This window comes from Camponotus vicinus, unplaced genomic scaffold (assembly GCF_025532165.1).
Source record: "Camponotus vicinus isolate PSW18456_S1 unplaced genomic scaffold, iyCamVici1.0 SCAF_12, whole genome shotgun sequence".
Classification (NCBI taxonomy): Eukaryota; Metazoa; Arthropoda; class Insecta; order Hymenoptera; family Formicidae; genus Camponotus; species Camponotus vicinus.
This window is the reverse complement of record NW_028141948.1, coordinates 16663025-16686051: the sequence shown is the minus strand read 5'-3', so window position 1 is coordinate 16686051 and position 23027 is coordinate 16663025. Positions and strand designations below refer to the sequence as shown.

Here is a 23027-nt window from a genome sequence, read left to right as displayed (position 1 = left end):
CAGACACGCGAAAATGATATTTGTTCGTGCGATCCGAAAGACGCGATGATTGACGCGAGATACACTCGGCTCTTTCATCGAAAATTATACTCCGTTTATAAATTCCTGGCTTACGACTATATTTTGCTTCGCACGAGAGAAACGACACGACGGAGACACGATCGCTCGCGCTCGCGATATACTCCGAAAGAGGAGTCCCGTTGAGCTACTTAACGGCAAGCAAGTTTGCGTAACTCGCGCACGAGAGATGTAAGCACGAGAGGGACAACGATACACGGATGTAGACGTTGTATTTCTTACATGAGTCACTTTGTTTTCTCACAATGCAAACAAGGTTTTTTTTCCCGAAACGTTGAGGGGTCCTTCTCTTCGAGAACTCCGTTTAAATGCCGATGAGATTCTTGGAGCGTCGGCGCCTGATTCTCTTCTCGCTGCGGAAATTTTTACCTAAGAGATTCGCATTTGATCATCCATACGGAGAAGCAAAAAGCATCACTGAAATTATAATTTAATAAACGTAATAATAAATATATTAAATTTCTAAAGATCAATGAATAAATGTTGACAGGGAGGACAAATTTCTCAACCGATGATCTTAAAATTCGCAAACAAATCGCATTCGGATCGTCGTTTCTCATTCACAGACAGTGAGTAAACGTCGGCGAGCAAACGGTAAATTCGTTGGACCCACGAACGGAGGGCGGGGAAACTTATAGCGGCGCTCTATCGCTTCTCTCCGCCGTATAAAGCAACGATAGGGTCGCGGGGGCAATATATACGTCCGGCAGCGACATATATGTATATATATATATTCGTCCGTAATTGGAGCACGGCGCGTTCCGGCGAATCGTACCGTGCAGTATAAAACGAACCGTATAAAGACCGTACTTTGGTCGGTTTTTGCGGCGCGGTTTTCAACCGCGTACCTCCGGTGGTCTCGTTAGACAGACGATGGGAGGTCCGGAAGAGATCCGCCGCTACGATTGCATTACGCGTTCGCATTTATTTCACGTACGCGCGTTATACACAAGGTCCCTAGGTCCTCCATAGAAGGATATCGTATTGTAGTTTCGAAAAACAAAAAAAACGAGCATAGACTATTGGTGATCCTTATTCGGATGAATGAGAGACTTCCGTAGGCTTATCGCATATATCGATATAATTGTCAATTCAGTTACTACTAATCTAGTAATCTTGTGTTTCGATAATAAAACACGCGTCGCCGAAATGCGGATGCTTAAAAAAGAAATTATTATGTCGAACGAGAGGAGTGTTTAGGGCCCGCAGATGGGGTGCAGCTGGAGACACAAATAATATCAAGAACGTAAAGCATTTCGTCGGGTTGTGGTTCCTAATGAATCGAAAGGAGAGGGGGAGGAAAAAAGACGAAGCGTCTCTCTCTTTGTTTTTTCATTATTTCTCTCTTTCTCTCTCTCGCTCGCTTTCTTCTGGAAGGAAGCGCTCGCAGAAGCTATCGGAGCGCACAATCTAGTCTACCACCGACTACCGTTTACCAGCCAGGCATTAGAAGTTGTCACAGGTGCTCGCCCGTATATACCATGCACGCACGCACGCACGCGAAGAAAACGGGCAAAGACTCTCGAAGGGAGGACCCCGCGTGTATGTTTGGCTTTCCCACAGTTTTGCGCGCGATTCCTCGCTACTCCGCGGCCTCGCGCCGGCGTTTGCCGACGGACAGACGGAAGCCGTCGCGAACTTCAAAGATTCGCGATCGACGGGGGCGAGGGAGAGGAGGGACGGGGAGAGGCAGAGGAGGACCACTCTCTCTTCCTCGAGTGGTATACGCATATTATCACGATGCCTGCCTGGCCGGGGTCGACATGTCCTCGTCGGCAGCGCGTGCACACAAAGTCGAGGACTCGGCCAACACTCCAACGGCAGCGAGTTTATCGTCGAGGACCGACGGTCGGAACAAAGTGCGGCGGTGCCTCGCAATCGGCGAGGCTAATGGCAATCTTGTTTTACGCTCGGCGGCTGCTATGCTGTCACGCGCGACAAAAATCGTTTGCACGTGAGCGAGATAACTTATTATATCCGCCGGGACTCTCTGGCGCGAGCGCGTGTGTCAACGTTGGATCAACAACATCTACGATGCATTCAATCTCTCTTTTATCATGCGAGAAAACAGTGAATTTTTTCATACAAAAGAGAATTATATATCTCGTAGTAATTTTTTTTCTTTACTTACATTTCGGACAATTTGATCGACTATTATTTTAAATAATCCTCATAAATCGTTCGAATCAATTTTTTCTCTCTTTCTCTCGACGATGATATTAATTGATTGACGTTTATTGATAGCAAATTTCGACGATGCCATACATTCCAGATAGCGTTTCGTTCCGCTGTAATTTCGCGATAACCGATAATTGCGGCGTTCAAACGGTCGTTCAAGATTCAATCACCAAGTAAAGTATCCATCCAATATACGCGAGCGTTCGAACCGGACTGATAAATTACAAACGTTTATACGACTCGATCAATCATCGGGCAAGTCGCGCGTTGCACGGAATTGCATCGCGCGATGATAACGACTGACAAGTGTTGAATATTAGTGACGTTTTAAGCGTGCGTCAGTCAGCTAAACGGGAGGGGAATTAAAATGCGAGCGAAAAGTGTACGCGGTAAAAAATAAAATGAAAAAAAAGAGCGGTAGCCGAACAATCGTCGGAGCTGAATCGATGGCTCGGCCCTGCAAGGGATCCAAAGTACTATCAACGAATCGTGTCGCTGTCAGTAACGGATGCATTAACGCATTCATATCGCATTTTGGCCCTTCGTTCGTTCGATTACATCCCGTATGCGTATCCGTGTACTCGTTCCTCCCCTTCCTCCCTCTTCCTCCCCGATAGGTGTCTCGATACACTTTTTCTTCGTTGATGAGACAGCCGTGTAAAAGTCGTACGTAAAATAATTCGCGATCGAAGCAGGATAGCGAGAAACAACCATATTTATCATTAGATATTTTGTTAAAGCACCTCTCTTCTCCTCAAGGATGAAACGTATTTTTTATCGTACGCGCGTGTCGATGTTTAAACTAGATTACTCCGACCTGCTCGTATAATTAATATACATATTTATCGCATCACGTAGATTGAGATAAGTCGAATGATTTTTTTCAGAAACATTTATACTCGCGTAATTACGCGTGCAAATAAATTCGCGTCGTCATCGAGAGGAGCCTCTTTCCAAGAGGATACATTTGCCGCGACTCCAATATCCTCTCTCCGTCTTTCCGATATCTCGTCGAATTCCCGCGGTCGGTTGGCTCGTGTGAGACTTGGCGAAGGGCGCGCGGGGTTAAGCGGTACACACGGGTCGGGATATAAGTGAAATCGCAATAATTACCGGCGGCACGGATCACAAATCCCGCAATACGGTAGTTGGTAGGCGGGGATGGTCTACCAACAGGCGCATACAGGTATTATACGCAAGCTCTTTGTCGGGGGACCACGGAGGAGAGGTGGGGTACGGTTTATATTGGCGCCACCTCCTGCACGGTTAAGCGAGCGACTAGGGCAGACTTACGCCTTACACCTCTCTCGCTCCCTCTCGCTCCGCATCCCACCCGCCGTCGTTCTCTCGCTCTCTCCTTCCCGTTCTCCATCCCTCTCGCGCCTCTATTCTCCTCTCCCCCCTCCCTATCACCGACCCTCTCTCGTCTCTCTCGCCGCGCGCGCTCTGATGCTGCACAACTCCCGCTCGCTGGGCTAACCCAACCTAACCCGCGGGCGAACTTCATTCCACGCCGACTGACCACCACCGACGGCCGTCGTCGTGTCCTCGACGCCGCCGTCGCCGTCGTCGTCGTTGTCGTTGTCGTCCGTCATAGAACGCGGTCACGCGACACATCGACTTGGTCGTCGGCGAATCGGTGCTTTGACGTACGCGCGTCTTTCTCGTATCCTTCCGTGTTTTCTTCCTCTTGTCGGCGGTGGTGTATATCGGCCGTCCGGTGCGTCGAGCAGGTATTATTGTGACTAGGATATACGTGACTGGATTCTGAGAGTGTCAACTGTGCTTACAGACTCGCGTGCATCGGGAAAATTAAGAGGACGCGTCGAAGGGAAGAGAGAGAGACAGCGAGTCCGACTTATCCCGTTCTCCCTCGGGGGAGGACTTGTCTTCCGGACGCGGACAAGGCAAGGAGGAAGGACCGATCATGGACATGTCCGAGGATTGTTGGGAACACGTGGGACTGCTCCAGGAGGTCTCCGCGGAACCACCCCCGCCACCGCCCGCTCCAGATTTCCTGATTCAGCAGCCAGAGGTGAGTGATCTTTTTCTGACGATGAGTGATCGCGTTTTGCGACGAAATTAGAGATTGAGAGCCTAGTCCGTCCGACTGATTCTGCGAGGAAGAAAAGCGCGGGAAAATCATGTAGTGCATAAATATAGAATCGTGGGCCGATCGATACGTCTTTTTCATCGCGACAAATTTTTCAATCGTCCCAAATTTTTTTCTTCTCAACAATGTGGAATTAATTTGCATAATGTGAGGAGCGCACGTTCAATTAAAGCCAAAAGAGCACGCTAAACTTGCAGTGAAGGTAATTCAGAATGACCGAGAGAGAACGGGGATGCATATAATCACGTCTCTTATTTAAACACACACGAGCCTCTGATATTTTCGGTACTTACGAGATCTGTCATTTAAGTACGAACTTGTTTTATTGGCGAACGCTTTGGGAGGAATCCGAAGCATAGCCGGAGGGTGCGTGCACTTACGCGAGCTATTTTTTATCTTTATTTTAATGAAACGTGCGCCATGAAAGGGGGATTCCGGTGTGGAAATCATTATCATAATGATACAGGGAGGCGCGCTGATTTCATTCCATGAAAACGATCGCTGCACGTACGTCATACGAGAAACGTATATTTAATTACTCATCGTCTTCCTTACCTAACTTTCCTAGAATGCCAATTTATAATACGTCGTTATTATCGGGCGCCATTTTGATTTGCTTTGATGATGGATTTAATTTTTGCGACGATCGCCACATTATGCTACTTCGCCGTTAACGATTTAATGACGCGAGCACATCGTACTTATACTTCTTTTCTGTTTTATTTATCAGAAAAATTAGAGATAATTTACATATAATTAAAAGAAAATAAAAACACCTTTCAAGAACTTGATAGTTTATAAATTAAATGTTTCCATTGAGAAATAATCGCGCCTCTTGATCGCATCAGACGGCTGTTATCCTTTTAAATGCGTGAAACTATATCTTGAACACCCCGTATATCGGATCGTAATTAAGAGCCCGAATTTACTCTCACGAGAAGCCGAAGCGGTCGAACCGCGAGCTCGGCAACATTCCAATAGGCTGCACCTCAGAAAGAAGAAGCACCTGGATAGTCGTAACGATTTCTCTGTTTGCTCAAGCCACAGTAAATTAGTAATAATCACGCGGGACCACCTGTCATCGGTCCGATTGGTTCGAACCGAAGGATTTATATGTCATTATATACACGTTACCTGCGCGCGAAGGGACGAAACGAACCGTCCTCAAAACGATCGGCGAACTAACCGGCGAAGGGACCTCGGCTCGTTCCGTTTCAATTTCATCGGGCCCCTTGCATAACGAGCTCTTCCTCCATCCCTTCCTTCTCTCGTCCTCGCTATAGCGAGGCAGCGAGAGTCCACGGGGCATTGGTTACGGTGCCCTGTAATCATATCCGAAATTATAGGCATTTAGTCGGGCATGAATGAGCGGATAGGAAAGTTTAAGAAGAAGATATCGGTGGCATCGGCGCGTCAGAGGCGCGTGCAGGGCCCGGCCTCCGCTTCCTTTTGCACCCTTCCCCCCTCTTTCTCTTGTCCCCCTTGCCTGTCCCATTCCGTCGCCGGTTTCTAAAGGCACCTGCACCTGCATTGCCTCGATCAGAGCCCAGATTCACCTCCGATATAGTCGCTCTACCAGTCGCATCCTTCCTTCCGCCACACGCATGCGTACGTGTGTGTGCGTGTGCACGCGTAAATCCCGAAACATGACCAGCGACTGTAATCCGTCATGCACGATGATAATAACTGCCGCATATATCGCGCTTATCATCGTATACTACTGTTCAGCAAAATCGGAACATCCAGAGAGAAGCTTATCTCTAAAAGCTTAGTTTCCCATATTTCAAAGATGCATTAACGAAAATTTAGTCTTTGAATCTGGTAGATGTCAATCGCGAATCTCTATGAATTTTATCGGAATTTTCCTTTAATTGAAATCTCGACTATTACCTATACTTTTTCGTTTTACAAATCGATAGATACAGATGACTTGACACAAAGTATTAGTATTGACAGAATCATTGTAGCACATTTACAAATATACTCAAACTACTATGCAGAAATTGGCGTAGAAATAGTTGTTTCTCAGTCGAAGAAGGGGTAGAAATTTCGCGAGTAGAATCACACGGTGGCGTAAACGCGCTAATTTTATAATCGACGAAGGCGTTTCTCGATACTCCTAAAGTTATGTCACAGAAACCCGATCGTCCAACCTGTCTCGTTAAAACGAGATACGAGAGTGCGATGGCGTATCCTCGAGAGGAGCGTCGAGGGATTAAAGTAAGCGATCGGTCCAATTAAAATACGAGGGGGGGGAGAGGAGAGGACTCTCCCCCTCGTGTCCAACACGTGACAAATGCGCGGCCGCCGCGCCGTCCCAGCTGCGACGCTGAAAAATGTCGGCGCGCCGAAATATAGGCTGCTAATCGAATCGCACCTGCGTCCCGAAAACCTGCGTTACCTCGTCTTAAAAGCTGGTTTCGCGGCGCGAGCGTCGGGCCCGACTCACGTATGAGTTTCCCACGACGGGCGAGCTTCGACTCTCTCTCTTTCTCCTTCTCTCAGGGCTCGTGTGGGAATATTTGGGCTTATTACTCGCGCGCGTTCGATCGACTATCGATTTTCGTATTCCTTCAACGTGTACGCGTTTGCCTTTCTTTTTCCGTCTATCCCTTTCCACGAGCCTCACACGACGGTCATCATAGATTGGCGCGGCCCAAGCTCCGGATCCCTTGGGTAGCTCTCGAAGGCGATGCGCGGACTCCCCGTGCACGCGACATTCCATCGTGTTTGATGCCCCGCGCGTGCAACCGAGGCCTCGTTCGCGGGCCGGGAACCGTGAATTCCGACATGAAATAAACACGAGACAACGGTCGACTCGCGACTCGTCGGCACGTACGCGCTTCGATCCGTGAGAAAATTCGGTCGATTCGACGCCGATAACGCGCGACTCGCTTCCGAATTGCCCCGTTTTCTCCTGGCAGTCCGCGAGGCCTTAACGCAACTCGAGAATAAGTCGGAATCAAACGCGACGGAGCGTGCGACTCGCCCGGCACGTACCTGTCGGACGAGCCAGGGTACAGTAGACATAGTCGTGAACGATTTGCGAAGCAATCGTAGGGGCTTTGTAGGAATTTTAATTCGAGACACACGAGTATTAGATGGCATGGGAGAGAGAGAAAGAGAGTCTTTTCTCCGTCGTTCGTGTAATTGATGTAAGTCGCGTGTTAAACGACTAAATTCCGATGCCTGAATACGTCCGATGTACAGTGACGATTGTTTGTTCGGATCTTCTTCTTTCTTATGTTCCTAATTGAGCTCGTGTGCAATCGCCCGACCAATTATACTTACAATTAACGCGAGGGGAAACGATATTTTTGGCCAACGCCGCTAGCGATACTCGAAAACAAATTATTTACATGCGATATAAGATATATAAGATAATTATAATGTTACTTTGTATTACTACTGTGTTGTTTTCTTAGGACGCTCGTTAATTTAGTATTAATGAATATTACTTCCGTGCCCGCATTAATTATATTCCATTATATGTTAAACGCACGCTCTCTGTATATAAATATGTTTACGTCGTTAATTTTATTCTAACGATGTGGTAATTTTCCCAACCGTGGAATACATTATTAAAATCTCTCGCGATAAAATAAAAATACACGCAACGTACTCATTTATTAATTAGTTACGATGTCAAGCGATTACTATATTTTTCTTTCGCCTCTATATTTTCCAATCGATTTGCAATCATATCTCTCTCTCGCTAAACCTTCCATTAGACGATGTTATCTATTCGCGATTTAATATCCCACGCGGCAAAGGAAGGGCTCTTCGTGCCATTTCGTAGGGAGGAGAGGGAGCGAGGGAGGGAAGGGAACAGAAAAGTGTCGCCCGGCTGGCCTCTCGACGGCCTCGTTCGATGACATCGCCTTTTCCGAGACTCGTTGCAAGGTTCACACGGCCGAGCATTTCGTACTTTAGTCGCACGCAGGATACGCACTTGTCGTGTAAGCACTTGTCGCCACCCTTCCCGCTCCCATCGAGACGACGTCCGATTTCCGATCCGTCGCCATTCGTCCCCCTACGCCTATTCGTTCTCGCGACCGTCGTTTGACCTGAGGCTCGCTCGCTCGCTGAATGGAGCTTCCTCCCGCACACGTGCGTCCCGCATCCACCGGACACGTGCAGCGTCGCCGTCGAGCACGACGAACCCACGGAGAACCCCATGGTTACGCTCACAGACCACGTCGACGCCCGTATTTTCTCTTCGTCCTGTCGTTCATCTCGAATACATAGCCGCAACAGCGATACATTAGGCAGGGGTGTGAATAATGATTTGCTCGAGCTTGATACTTTTGCCGGAGAGATCCAGCCAGATCGAACAGACCTGCACTATTCTAATTTCGAATAAACATTTACAAACGAGACATGGTGACTTGGTGTGTTAAGAATCCTCCTATCAAACGCGATGATCTTTCGCATCGAAATGCACTTGCGCATTCTTGGAGGAAAGGAAAAGAACCTTCCGGGAGTTCGAAAACGTTAGAGTCGAGAAAAGCTCCCGTGTACGAGGCAGCGAAGAAAACAATCGACCACTTGTTGCTGAAAAGATTGTATCGAGCATTCGCTAGAGAGGCTCCGCGAAATTAAAAAGCGGCGTACATAGGTGAATTCGAGAGCAACCGCCATGCTCAAAAGCCGACGGCGAGGATCCGCTTCGTCGATGAAACGATTCGATATTTCAAGACGCGTTTCGTAACGGAAGTAATACGCTCGGCCTAAGAACAAGGATGTAACTTTGCCGTTGTTAGACGTGGCGTTCGAGAGAAGCTTTTCTTTTGTGTTACTAGTAGACCGCAGCGGCTTTCTCTCTTTCTCTCTCTCTCTCTTTCCCTCCCATTCGTTCTCTCTCTCTCTCTCTTTCTCACGCGAGAATAATTTCAACGGACTGAAAAGAATCGCCGCCCACATCGCTTTCGAATCACTTTAGCGCAGCACGTGATATACCCTACTCGTAATAAAAATATTTTCCGCGTCCCCATCGAGTGGTAGGGTCGACTTCATCTTGCTGTGGCTTGGAACTCGTCCGCCTCTCTGGTCGAAATGTTTTCACAAATATATGTCATATATAGCTTATTTATAGCTAATATAAATATATATATATATATATATATATATATATATATATATATATATATATATAGCTTATTTTTACATCATACTTGTTGTTAATGATTATAGTTGTGCGCTTGACGTAATTATATTAATAATTTCTATCATCGTTGAAGATTAGGAAAAAATCGATATGTAAATTAAAAATAAATTAATAAACATAAATAAACATAAATTTACAAAATATGTCCATATGCATTTTCTTTCTCTTGTATAATCTGTTGGAAAATGTGTATAAAATAATAATAGAAAGAATAATTGAAAGATAATTAGAAGAATAATATTTTTGTTTTGGCTTTTTTAGAAAATGTGAAATTTGAAAAAATGATAAAAAATTAGTCATATATTATGCTATATAATCATATGTATAATTATATATATTTACTTATTTTTTTATATATTTTCCCCTTTTTTATATTTTACTTTAAAAAAAAAAAACAAAATTTAAAAATGCAAAGATTATTCTAATTATTTTTCCTGTACATACGGATTATACAAGATATTGTAAAAACAGAAAACAGAAAAAAACATAGGACATATTTTGTGTATAATTATCATACATGTATATTTATATTTGATAATATATAAACTTTTTTCTTTTGCAATTATCCGAGATAACAGAACGTATTGAATTGTTTGGTTGACTAAGAATGCCATTTATAGTATCTGATACAATATATTCTCAGCAACTAAGGATGCTTTAGGCACTTTTTTCAATCAGGGTTGCATTTTCGGCTCGCGAATTCGTGCAGAGATCCACGGGGGGTGAAACCGACCGCGCGCGTTTTCAAAGCACGCACCCTTGGAGACGATGTTCTCGCCGAAAGTTTTCGCCCTCGATGTAAACGGCAAGTTGGCTTTCGCCGCCGGGAGAGGAGGGGTCCCGTCCTAATTGAACGACCCTCGGTCGGCCGACACACTTCGCCATGAGGGTAGGTTTATCTCACGTTAAGAGCACCAGAGTGCGAGTGGATGAACAAGCGCGTATATAAAGAACGATCTCACCGACGACGATGTGTATATAGCATATACGCGTCTCTCGTTGCGAACTCTCCTCTTCTCTTCTTTCCGTCATCTCGTAGAAGTCGTTACCTTATTAGCCGGGGGGCATCGCGCGCGTCTCGACGCAACAGTTCGCGGTCCAGCTTCTCCTCCAGTCCTAGGCTACACCATTGTGTCGAGCAAAGTATCTTCCGAGTTAAGTAGTTAATTTTCTTGGAAAAGTTCTCGCGAGGTATCGTACACGACTCTATACGAGTCTCCCGCGTGAGATTGTAAATGATGCGAGACAATGCGTTTGCACAAGAGCTCTCTAAATTGAAACGCGTAAAATTCCTCGCGATAATTATTTAAGATATTAATGCAAATAATAAAAATTCGAAATAAATCTTTCCCTCGATATTTCAATAATTAAAAAATATTTTCCCTTTTTTTTATAAAAAAACAAATTTTCTAACGTTGTCCGAAAATTCAGCGGGGAAAATAGATGAAAGAGAAAGCGCGATTAAAGTGCCTTCTCGAAGGGAGATGGGAAAGAGGAGCGACGTTCGACACGAGGGAGGTGGTGTACCAATGAGTCGGATGGAAAACGACCCTTCGCTATATATATACCCGGGGGTTAGCCGCTCTTCCCGATTTCCTTCCACCGGGAGCGCAGCCACTTTCCCGCTTATTCAGCAATGATTCAATTCGGATGTGCTTTTTACGCCCGTCGCGGCGGCGGAGGAGCCAGTGGGAGGTTACCGAGCCGTGCTCCGTAACCCCGCAAAGGGGAAACGAAAAAGGGGGATGAAAGGTAGACGGGTCAGGGAGGAAGGGTGGGAACGATCGGAGAAAGAGAAGCAAAGAAGGGCCGTGCAAAGTTATCCCGCGCTGAAAACAGATTGCTCGGCATTCAGTCGTCGAGAGCGGGTCCTCCTCGCTCTCGTGGAAAAGAGGGAGACAAACTACGAGTACAGGAGAGTCAACTAACCGACAAGTCGTTCTTTTAATTCAGCTCACCGCGAACTTCTTTTCCCGCCCGCTCTCTTATTCCATCGGAATGAACGGAGCGCCGTCACCTGGCCGGATCCCTCGTCCGATCCGGTAAGGAAGTCGTGACGCGGCATCTTTACCGTGTCATACACGAATGAGGTCTTTACTAACGACGGATTTTCCGCGAGAAAAGCGCAACTTACGTGATTCGATCTGACAAACGTCTCGAACAAATCGCCCGAGGATTCTTGGATGGCACTAATTGCGAAAAGCGTCCAAGCCATATTTGTTGAGGAAATTGTGTCATTTTAATAAGTCTCTTAGCTATATTTCTAAATTAATTAAATACACATACGCGGATGAAGAATTCCATAGAAATGAAGGAACAAGCAAATGAATCGTTGTTTATCAGACAGCATCCCCTCGAGCGCCAAGCTCGCATTATGTTCAAGCATAATAATTAAGTCTCAATAACCAATGAAATGCGAATATAAAAAGTTTACCGTATTATACCGACATACCGAGGCATTTCGCTTGGAACGAGGGTCTGATGTTCCCGATGCTCTGCCGCGGGACCCGCTCTTCGCCGGCGGCCAATGCGTGAAATGAAAAAGCGCTCTTTCTCGAAGAACTCTAATGACGGGAGGGAGGGAACACCGGGCCCGCTCTCGCACACGCTTAATACACCTCCTCTTCCTCGACAAAGTATATCGGGAGCCTCACGATCGGCGTAAATCAACATATACTCGCCGGCGGGGCCTCTCACGTGACCCATGGCTTACACGCATGTGAGCACGAGCTAAAGAAACCGAAAAAAAGCGGCTCTCTCTTCCACGATGATAGTTTAATATTAGTCCGGTGTACGGTAACATGTCAGTCAACCTCCCGACGTTTCATACGCCGTCGCCGCTTTTCAAGATCCTCGCGTGTAAGACCGATATTCATGAAGTAACGACTTTCTCGCGAAAAGGGTAGAATAAATAAAATCGTTTAATTCTTCGCTCATTTACCGCTGAGAATTCACGCTCTTTCTACTCGTGCAGAACCCTGTTAAATGGAATTGGCGTATTATCACTGAAAACAGGTGAACAGTTACTTATGGCTAATGATCCTGTTTCGATCAATGATATCTTAAAATGTGTCTCATATTATAATATTATACATGAGATAAATTTTATTATTATAATATTATATATGAGATAAATTTTTATTGTATGTTTTATTGAAGAAACATTTACATTTTTTATCAAGAGTCTTGTTTATTTATTGTGGGTTTATCGCATTTTAAGAGTAAAAAAGTATATGTATATAATTTTGTATAATTTTTGTATACTAGTATATCATTCCACATGTTCGTATGAAAAATTTGCTCCAAAAAAGAGCAATTTAAAATAAATCTAAAAAGCTGTAAAAACTATATACTGCAAGCATGCATTATTAATTGTTCAGAGAAATCTTCTTGGAATCTAAAACGATAAAATATTCACTGATTTTTGGCAAAATCTCGTGCCACTGCTTCAGTCAGTGATACTTTCACTGATTCAATTTAAGAAATTATTCGAAAAAACGCAATAAATTATATCATTTCAGCCGCGATGCGTTCGCGCGAGATGCGCATGTTTTTGCGTCGAGCGGAAAAAGGAGGACGCAACGTAATGTAAACCGTAATTTAATAATTCAGCAAGATACGTATATACATGAGATACGTATATACACGACAGATTGACAACGCGCTGCAAGAAGCGCAGGAAAAAGAGGCGTCCGGAAGGACGCGTCGAATCGGGCCCTACGATCGGTCGCGACGCGCACGGCTGACGTGACGTAATACGGCTCGGCGGTTTACTCTAAAACACATCGGTCAGTCGCATATTAATATACCTGAGACCCGAGTGTAGCCAGAAGCGGGCAGCTGCCGGCTCGTTTGCAGCACGCGATACTCGCGCTCTCACCTGTAACGTATATCTCAGCCCCTCTCTCTCACTCTTTTTCCTCCTGTTCTCTCTCTCTTTCTCTCCCTCTCGCTCTTTCTCTCCTCGATTCGTCGCCTCTGTCTTCGTCCAGGGCCCCGTACGTCCTCTTCGTGTCCGTATCTATCTCTCCGCGCGAGGAGCACTCGAAATTATTATTCCCGGCTCTCGAGCCGGTTAAAGGCCTCCGTATACATCGGCCGGTTAATGTGCGTACAGGGTGTCCCGATATTCAAATACAACGCAGATCGGCCACCGATCTCTCTCATTGGGAATGTATGTATATATAGTACACACCGGCGCACTTGACGTAGGCACACGCTCTCCCCGTTGATGCCTACTCATGAAAAATGAACGACCGTTAATGACATGCACTTATGGCTGTTAAGTCGTGCATTAATCAGGCGTATCAGAACCGTATCGTTTCCGGACCACGTATTCTTAGAAATTGTCAAGTATTTGGCATTAAGGCACGCGAGCGATCCCAATCGAGGCGTTACAAATGGCGATAGAATTGAAGGGTTAAGACTCACTTTAAGCGACAACAAGCGAACAAATACAATTGATTGCAAATAAATTCCATAAATATCAATTAATGCGTTATTTATAAAATTAATAATTTTATCTAAAAAGATTATTTTGTACAAAATCTAATAAAATATTACCTATAATTTTTTAAATTTAATAATTAACACTTGATTATTTGCGATTATTAGTGTTTGTTTGCAACAGATACTTTTTTCATTTTCTAGCAATTTAAAAATAGAACCATATCTCGATATTGATTTTTATAAAATAGATGTTTATTTGATTTTATCTTTTCTTAATAAAATAAAATAAACATCTGTTATAAAAATTAATATTGAAATATGGCCTTATTTTTATATAATTAAATTATTAACGCAACATCACAGAATTCTCACAATTCTTTTTTCCTTTTTTGAGAGATTGCGTTTTTAGAAACGCATAATTATCTTCCTTTTCGTATTATTGCGATATGCATGATGACGATTCTTTGCATTCACACGTATGTACATGTAAAAGTCGTCGTGATTTCGATCACGCGCGAGGCGTGTCCTGACGAGGCGTCGGTGACAGATGATTATTGCACGGATTGTACTCTCTGGGAACTTGAGGATATCTCATTGACAAACAATATTCGCGCGCCTTGCGAAATCGTGAATGCCGACCCGTGTTCGTCGGCAATCGAGGCACGATCGCGCTTAAATGGCTGATAAAAGCGTCTGCGGCGATCCATCATGCCGCGCATCTCGTCGACCGGAACGGCCAGAGGCCTATTTAGGCGGGACAATTTCCAACCATTATCCTGCAATAACCGATCGTGCACGCCACTCGTAATGTAGTCTCAATTTTACAATTTGATGCTTGCGGCATATTAAATATCTTACACTTGACAAGATTGCGATTTCAGTTTGATATTAATGGGCGTTTTCCAGCTAGCGATACAAAGGACACAGTATAACACAGAATCATTTCATCCTTGTTTACATTCGGCAATCAACAAGTCACATCTACCTTTTCAAGAATTAACACGCAATTTTCACTTTTCATAACGATAATAAAGAGATGACTTTACGCATCATTTGATTACGTTTGATATCGCGATAATAAATTAAACTTAATAAGCACTCTTTTCCTTGTGTCCTTAAAACATACTTATCTTTACGTTCGCTAAATGTTAAGAAACTTCTCAAATGTAACGACAATTTTTATGAGAAATTCCCTTTTCTTCGATCGTTCGTAATGACTCGTGTGTATCCGGATCAAACTGTTTTGGCATGAATGAATGATCATAGAGGCATGTTAATCGCCCGCCTGGATATTTGTTAACAGGTTAGAGTAGGTGGTCTTATACTTCTTGTTCCCCGCGTTACACATATGGTTTATAACGCACATAAAGTTGCGAGACGATTTCCTCTCATGTTTGCGCGAGTGTGTTATTATTTATACGATCCGCGATCACTATGCTGCGATAAATTGTTACGTTTCCTTTATCAGATTCGTTAGGTAAATTTCTCTTTCTCTTTCTCTCTCTCTCTCATTAACCGACTATTGCCGGCTGTGCAACAGCCGGAGTTAGTTACCCTTTAGGAGCAATATAATTGGATCTTGATATAAGTTATATAGGGCACAACGGAACGAAAGGATACGAGTTTGTGTCGATTAGGAAATTCAGTTTTCATTAAAAAATATTGCGATAAATGATATGCGTATTCGGGTAAACAATATGTACTCTCTTTACTTTCTTTTCTCAGTCGGTTTCAATTTATATTGTGTTTTGTTCCTACTCTTTTAAACTGAATTCAGGAAAAATACCATTGATCAAACCTATTGTTAAAACAAGATTTCACCGAATGAATTAGTGAATATTTCACTGCTCTTCAGTAAAAACACTTATACTTTTTGCTGCTCCGTCTTAGGTTCCACTGATTATTAAGATTAAAAAATCAATAATACATATTATATTTTCAAAATGAAGCTTTTAAGTTTTTCTATTTATTTTGAATTGTTATTTTTGAAAGAAGTCATACATATCTAAAATAAAACACATATAATTATATTCAAATTCAAAATTATATAACATATTGCATTTCTTTATTCTTGAGCAGTGATAAGCTCATAAAAATCGAACAAATTTTTGGTAACAATTCAGATATTTCTATAATAAAATATACAAATTTATTTCATATATAATATATAATATGTGAGACGAATTTTAAAATATCACTAATTGAAGCAGTCATTATCAATAATCGATACTTTCAATGAAATTTTACTGATTTAAAGTGTTATTTGCAATATATTTAACCGATATCATTCACGACTATTCACTACTATTCGATGATAACACAATGATTTTATTTAAAAGAATATACTCTATGAAATAAGACTCTATAAAAATCTATCAAATTTAATTTGCTTAGAATATTAAAATTTCTTAAATCATCATATTATCAATAATCATGATGTCTGAGTGAAGAATATTAAAGAATAGAAAACATAAAGTGCAGAATATTAAAGATACTTATGCTGTTCGCCTAAAAATAAATTTGTACAATATTTTTCATCGATGGCGAATCATAATGGATTTCTCAATTTCTTTCGCGAACCTCTTCTGACTATCACAATCGCTGTTGGAGCCAGTTGGGAAATCGCCGCGACGATTGTTAAGCAATTGTCGGTTTTACCGTTGACATTGCGATTTCCTCTTGCTCTCACTGGTCATTTTAACGCATTCTGAGGTAATGGTCGTTTCTTGTAAAGAAGTTAATTGGTTCCTGTAACAAGCTACTATGCATACGTAAGACGTTGGCGACGTTCCTGCTCGAACGTTTCTACCGTTCGAATTAACGTTTCTTACCGTATTGACTAGAATATAATGAGGCTGTCTTTAATTAGATCGTAATCGATTATATATACTAATTTTCTACGTAATATATAAACCGCAACTGATATTCATTCGTGCGTATGCACATTCTGCGTAGGTTATAATAAATGCAATTATTTTTATTTTTATCGCTGAAATAATATATGATTATATATATATAATTTTTTAAATATATTTTCATATTATAATTTAATCCAATACTTTCATACTTTCATATTATAATTTAATCCAACGAGAGCATAATTTTAAAACTCTTATTTCGCGGATTTCCGTTGCCAAAAGAAATATCATTATTAATTCGAAATTGAGAAAAAAGTGCGAGAATTTACAAAGTGCGAGAAACAATCTATCAAGAGCACGGTTTCTCACGCACGGATCTTACGGACGGATTTACGCCATAGGGCCACTTCCTTCGTTCGCGCCGCGCCTATCCTCGGGAATGAACGAAGGCACGTCGGTATAGTAATCACCATCACCATCGCCTACGCTCGAGCGGGCGTGCTGAGCCGAACCGAGCCGAGCACACGATGCACACCACTAGTCTCGCCTCCTTCGGCGGCGAGAGAGTCGGCTCTAGGTGGTACTTCTCCGGTAATTTTAGCCGGATCTGCATATTTTAGCACGAACACTTCCGCCGATCATTATCCTCCTTCGCCGCCGCTCGACCCGCGCGACTTTGTTGCATACAATCGGGACGGTGGAATCGCGCGCACGCGAGGCTACCGGAGTCGTGCAATCCGCTTTATGGAAAATCGTTGCACCCTGACCTGCACTCCTCCCAAGGAAAGCGATCGGAGCGATTATACGGAGGGAATTACCTCGGGAATGTATGATTTGCGCCAAAATGATTGTAACGAGGTGTCATGGAGATGTTTCCTCGCAATTTTCTTTGCAGAATCGATTTTAGATTTTATCGATTGTTTGTCTTACGCATTTCTATCGACAACTTTATATACGTGTAAAATGGCGACGCAACGGCTGTGAGCGTGAAAGATATATAATGATGATTGCGAAGACTATAATTAGCAACACTCGGGGCAATTAATAAAAAGATGAATTATCAAGATGGATACTTTGAAGCTCATTATTCGGCAACAAAGATTGTTAAAGCAAGTTATTATGTGTTTACTCCTAAAAAAAAATTTGTAGTTTTTAAACATTTCTTTTTTATCTTGAAAAATTAGAGAATTTTCTCTCTCTCGTGGAATTTATTAAAAAGTTTTTTAAAAATTATCTCTTTAATAAATTTGTTCTTAGTAGTAAGAAGCATTGATCGGTCAAAATATCCGAGTCGAAATTTTTTTTCTTATATGTATATATATATATATTCTGCATATATTTAATATTTTAGCAAAATACAACTTTTATTATAATTCTTAATGATAAAAAAATAAAAATGCAAACAAAAAATGCTGAAAATGTTTATCTTGAAGGCCATTCAATTTTTTTCAAATCTAACATTTGGAATTAAGTGGCTCTTCATTCTTCTTGACTGTATGAATAGAAAATATTAGAAAGCGCATGCAATAAAGAAACATATTTCGAAAAATTATATTAAAAAATTCTCTAATTTTACATGGAATTTTGAATAAAAATAATATCAGTTTCTCAAGGAAATTTCAATTTCTCAAAGAAATTTTTCCAAGATTAAATAGACATTCTATAAATATATGTTATTGAGAAACATAAAGAAATCCATTTTTCCGCTGTTCGCGATTCCGTGATGCTTTATGCTCTCCTTTGCATTATCCGCTACACATACGCTCTTTGAAAATTATTACCTTTCAAATCAGTTACGCATGCCGTGCACGCATAGCGTAATTTTTCCGCCGCAGCTAGACCGAGAGATATCGTTACGATTACTGTTTTTTCCGTAAGAAACTTCTAATCGCTCTCTAATTTTAATTGACGCAACGCACAATAAAACGCAATTACAGACTGCGCGTGTAGACGCGACCGGATTCTTCTTGAATGTACAGATTGACGATCGTGCCTCGAATATTTTGTATGTCGATGAACGCGAAGTACATAAACGAACGAGTTGGAGTCGCTAGAGGAAAGGAACAAAGAAAAAAACGGCTTTAAATGAATTTCAATGGGCGCGGTATGATTCGAGTCTTCTTTTTTCTCCTCTCCCTCTTTCTCTTTCCGTCTCTCTTTGGGGTAGAAATCGCTAGGAACTCTGATCGCGCTGCCTCTCTCTCTTTCCTCCTTTCGAGAAGCAAACACGATTGTACGCCAGACAAAGTATACGGCCTTGTTTCTCTACATTATGGATGCATTATAATTATCTATTCATTTTCCATGAGCACGTAACATCGCGGTGAGCTGTTCATGCGATCTTGTGCGCTTTGCCCTTGATTGCGAGAAAGAGCTTGCAAAAGTTTGCATCGGGGAAGCAGAAGGGAGGAAAAAGGAAGACGAAGACGTGTAAGATACGCGACATACGAGGTTGACTATTACGTGTTGCTGGAACTGTTACGCTTGAATTGATACGTTACTTGAAAAATGTGTTCTTTCCCTCTAAATATGAGCTTGCATCAACTCATGCAATGTTCATAAAGATAAAAGTATTAACTTTAGACGTAACTTTTTGATGCAACCATTAAAAGCGCAGATTATGGGGAGACTCCGGAGTGTCTTTTACTATCAGAGTTTCCTCTGTCTTATTTTCCTCTTTACGAAGACAGAATCCAGCGAGTAAAGTTTCAGCACTATGTTCCAGAACAAAGAATGATCAAATATTGAAGGAAAATTTTCACATCGTGTCACGTCCTTTGTTTTAACTGTTTTGTTGTCGTATTACTCTGCGTTCTGTTCGTGTATCGTAAAATCTGTCGTGCAGCCGATGTGGCAAAGACTCCGGAAAATATGCATCGCGATGTTTATCGCTGACGTGATACGTTTCCGTTCCTCATAAACAATGGATAATAGCCGTATAATGGCATCGCAATTGCGGTATCGCGATAGCGTCTAATATACGTGCTTTGTCAGTATTTTTGTGCAATATTGCCAGCTGTCTCTTTTCCCGGGCGGCTTTATCCCTATTTTTTTCCTCTTTTCGCTCACGCTCTTTCTATAATCGCGCCGCTATTGAGCTCTTTTCGCGATTATTCGATGTATCGAACGGCACGCACGTTTTACAGCGTTCGAGAACGCACAGCCAAGAGACAATAAATAGTGACCGAGTTGCACAAAAGGGAGAAGAGGACTCGAAAGAACGATGGACGATGAATACGCGCGCGTATAATCGCGCCAAGAAAACCATGTTTTTAACCCTTTGCGCAATGTGCGACAGCAAAAAGTTTCGCCATTTATAGCGGTCACGGCTAAACATGTGCCGTCTATCACGCGCGATCTGCATTAGACTTCGTTGCAACGAAAGGGTTAATGAAAACCGTTCGACAATTAGGCTCGATAAAGCCTGACAGCATCTTTACGGTATTCTGCGTCCAATCCAATACGAACGACCACTTTTATGGCAATTATTCGTTCATATCCCTTGTCGTGTTATGCTATTCCGAGCTTTATTCTTATATAATTGATATATATTTTTATCTGATATTTTTATATCAAATATATATATTTATATATTATTATACAGTGCAAAATTTGTTTCACTTAAGATATCTTAAGATTTATTAATTACATCAGCAATTTTTTATTCTACATTTAAACTAATTATACTTCTTCGCTAATAATATCGAATAATTACATTGTTAAAGTATTTTTTTTATTATTCAGTACGAGTTTTTATCACATTCGCTGATCTAAAGTATTCGTACAGGCGCGAGAGTCTGCGCGTCGATGATCTTTTGTGAAAAATAAAATCGCAACTCTGTGGCTTAGGTGTCCCCGCGTATGAGAGGGTGGACTCCCTCTTTCGTGCGCGGGGATAAAATGGAAATGCCTGGCAGCGGGCGGTATAGGGGAAACCCCGTGGATTCGACTGTTTCGAGGCGAGAGTGCGAGAGAACGAGAGCGTACAAGGGAGCCATCCGGATTTGCCCCTTCGTACTACCACCCGCATTGAAAGCAATGTTTCCTACTCTTATGCCAAAAAAAAACTCCCCGATTTATTTCTCCGGACGATCGCACATCGGAACGATATATATATATATATATATATATATATATATATATATATATATATATATATATATATATATATATATATATATATATATATATATATATATATATATATATATATATATGGGCGCCGATAAAATCCGGCGGTGACTGATCAAAATTTTTCCTTTTTTTCGGCTACATGATGTTTCCATCGGTTCGAACGATTCAAACCTGCACGAGAGATGCAATCCATCAACTATTATTTCGTCACCCGCGGAAGGAAAAAAAAACCGAGATTTTATCAGAAAAATCAGATATATCTCATTTTTTACATACATTTAAATAATTATGTTTTTATATATATAGTTTAATATTGAGCTGAAGTAAATGTATATAAAGTTTCTAAAGTCTAAATTTTTCGTTCCGACTAATTTTCCGTGGATTGTGATTTTTTATAATGATTTGAACGATTCGGAGTTTTAAGATTGCTCCGAAATTTTTCTCGAGACTCCACCGAGGAGACTGTAGAATCTGTCCGCGTGAACGAAGAAAGAAGAGGGTCGGCGAGCGAGCGAGAGGAGCGCTGCAGTTTATTTCGGTCGGGTTAATTAGTGTTGCCTCGCGAGGTTTACGGTTGACATTTCGTTGGTCGTTCGTTCGTTCGTCGTTCTACGGAGGTAGGGAAAAGGGAGAGAACGCAAAGAAGGACAGACAAGGGGGCTGGGAGGAGGGACCGGCTTTTTTACGGCAACACACTGGTCGGCCATGCCGAAGAGGAAGACGAAGTCGACGCAGAAGTATAGAGGAGGAAAACGGACGAGTTACAAGAACGTTCCGACCAATAAAACTGCAGTGCCCCTCGAAGGTACCCCGAAGGCGCCAGGGCAGTCTGGATCTCCCCTTATTAGCCTCTCCACTTCAGCGTGTTCGCCTCAGAAACCCGCGTAACAATCTTTTGTCTTATTCCGCGGTGTGAATCGCGCCATTCGAATAGAAGCCCGCTTTTATGATTCCACCGCGATTGCTTTTGGAAAGAGCGGTAGAAAATCTCGTAAAGCAGTCATAAAAGCTAGTAGAAGCATTACAATAGTATAATGTAATAAGATGAGTGAATTCTCTCTCTCAGAGAAAGAAGTCCGTATTAAGAGAAAAAAAGAGTCTGTCTAACGAAAAGGAATCAGCTTCTCGCGGCCTTGCATGATTTATTCTCGAAGCTATTTCGAGGAATGTGGAAGAAGTGAGAAATTTGAAAAAATACGAAACTTATATGGGTCGATGTAAGAATGAAGAGAGAGAGCGAGGAAATAGGAAGAAAGGTGGACAGTTTGGTGCCTTATTAAGCATCCTTATCGCCAAAGAGAGACAGCTCGAGCGTGACATGGTCGTTTAACTTTTACTCGACCCGCGAACAAGTAATGAATACACACCGACCAGCAAGATAGAACCCGACAGTTTCTTCTTCTTCTGTTAGAAATCTTGGCTTTATCACATTCGAAAAACTTGACGGCTGTAAACAGCAAACGACCCGGCGCAGCTTGGACGCGGATATTTCAGTTGAAATTTACAACGGTCCTGTCCAGTTAGGGGCGAGAATCATGTCGGCATAGAAATCGAATATTTCTTTGATTTTTATAGGTGTCGACATCACATATGAAGGAGCCTTCTTTCCATTATTTTAAATAAAAAATCGATCTAAGAATCGAAAATTGCATCGCAAAACAAAGATCCGGCTGCGACTAAAATAATTACGCGCTATAAAATGTGGAAGATGACCCTCTGTTCCCGCGGTGATATCATTCCTTTTATCTGTGAATCGTACGCGATAATATAACAGGGTAACGATAAAAACTGACGAACCACGAGCGCCCCGCGTGTTTCGTTTTCCCGTAATCATAAATGTTACGTCCAACAACGAAACAAATGGACGTTCAACATCCGAGTGATATTTTCACATTGCGTACCACCTGCCGCCACATTTCATTTTGTCATCTCCGCATCCGTCGCGTAATTCTTCTAGTTTAATTATTCCATGTTTGTCAAACAATATTGTTGCGTATCGCGAACAAAAAATATTTTCTCGCTGTTAATAATAAATATAATAATAGGCGAA

The 23027-nt window shown here is 42.2% G+C and overlaps 1 protein-coding gene across 1 annotated transcript in view; it reads left to right on the top strand.

Annotated features, from left to right (window-relative positions):
* LOC145963026 (homeobox protein caupolican) overlaps positions 1-23027 on the top strand; it is a 73182-nt gene that overhangs the window by 4258 nt on the left and 45897 nt on the right. The window contains exon 5 of the mRNA XM_083084606.1: positions 4049-4291. Coding sequence (XP_082940732.1) covers positions 4184-4291 — 108 coding nt within the window. The 5' untranslated portion in view covers positions 4049-4183. The remainder of the gene's footprint in view (positions 1-4048; positions 4292-23027) is intronic.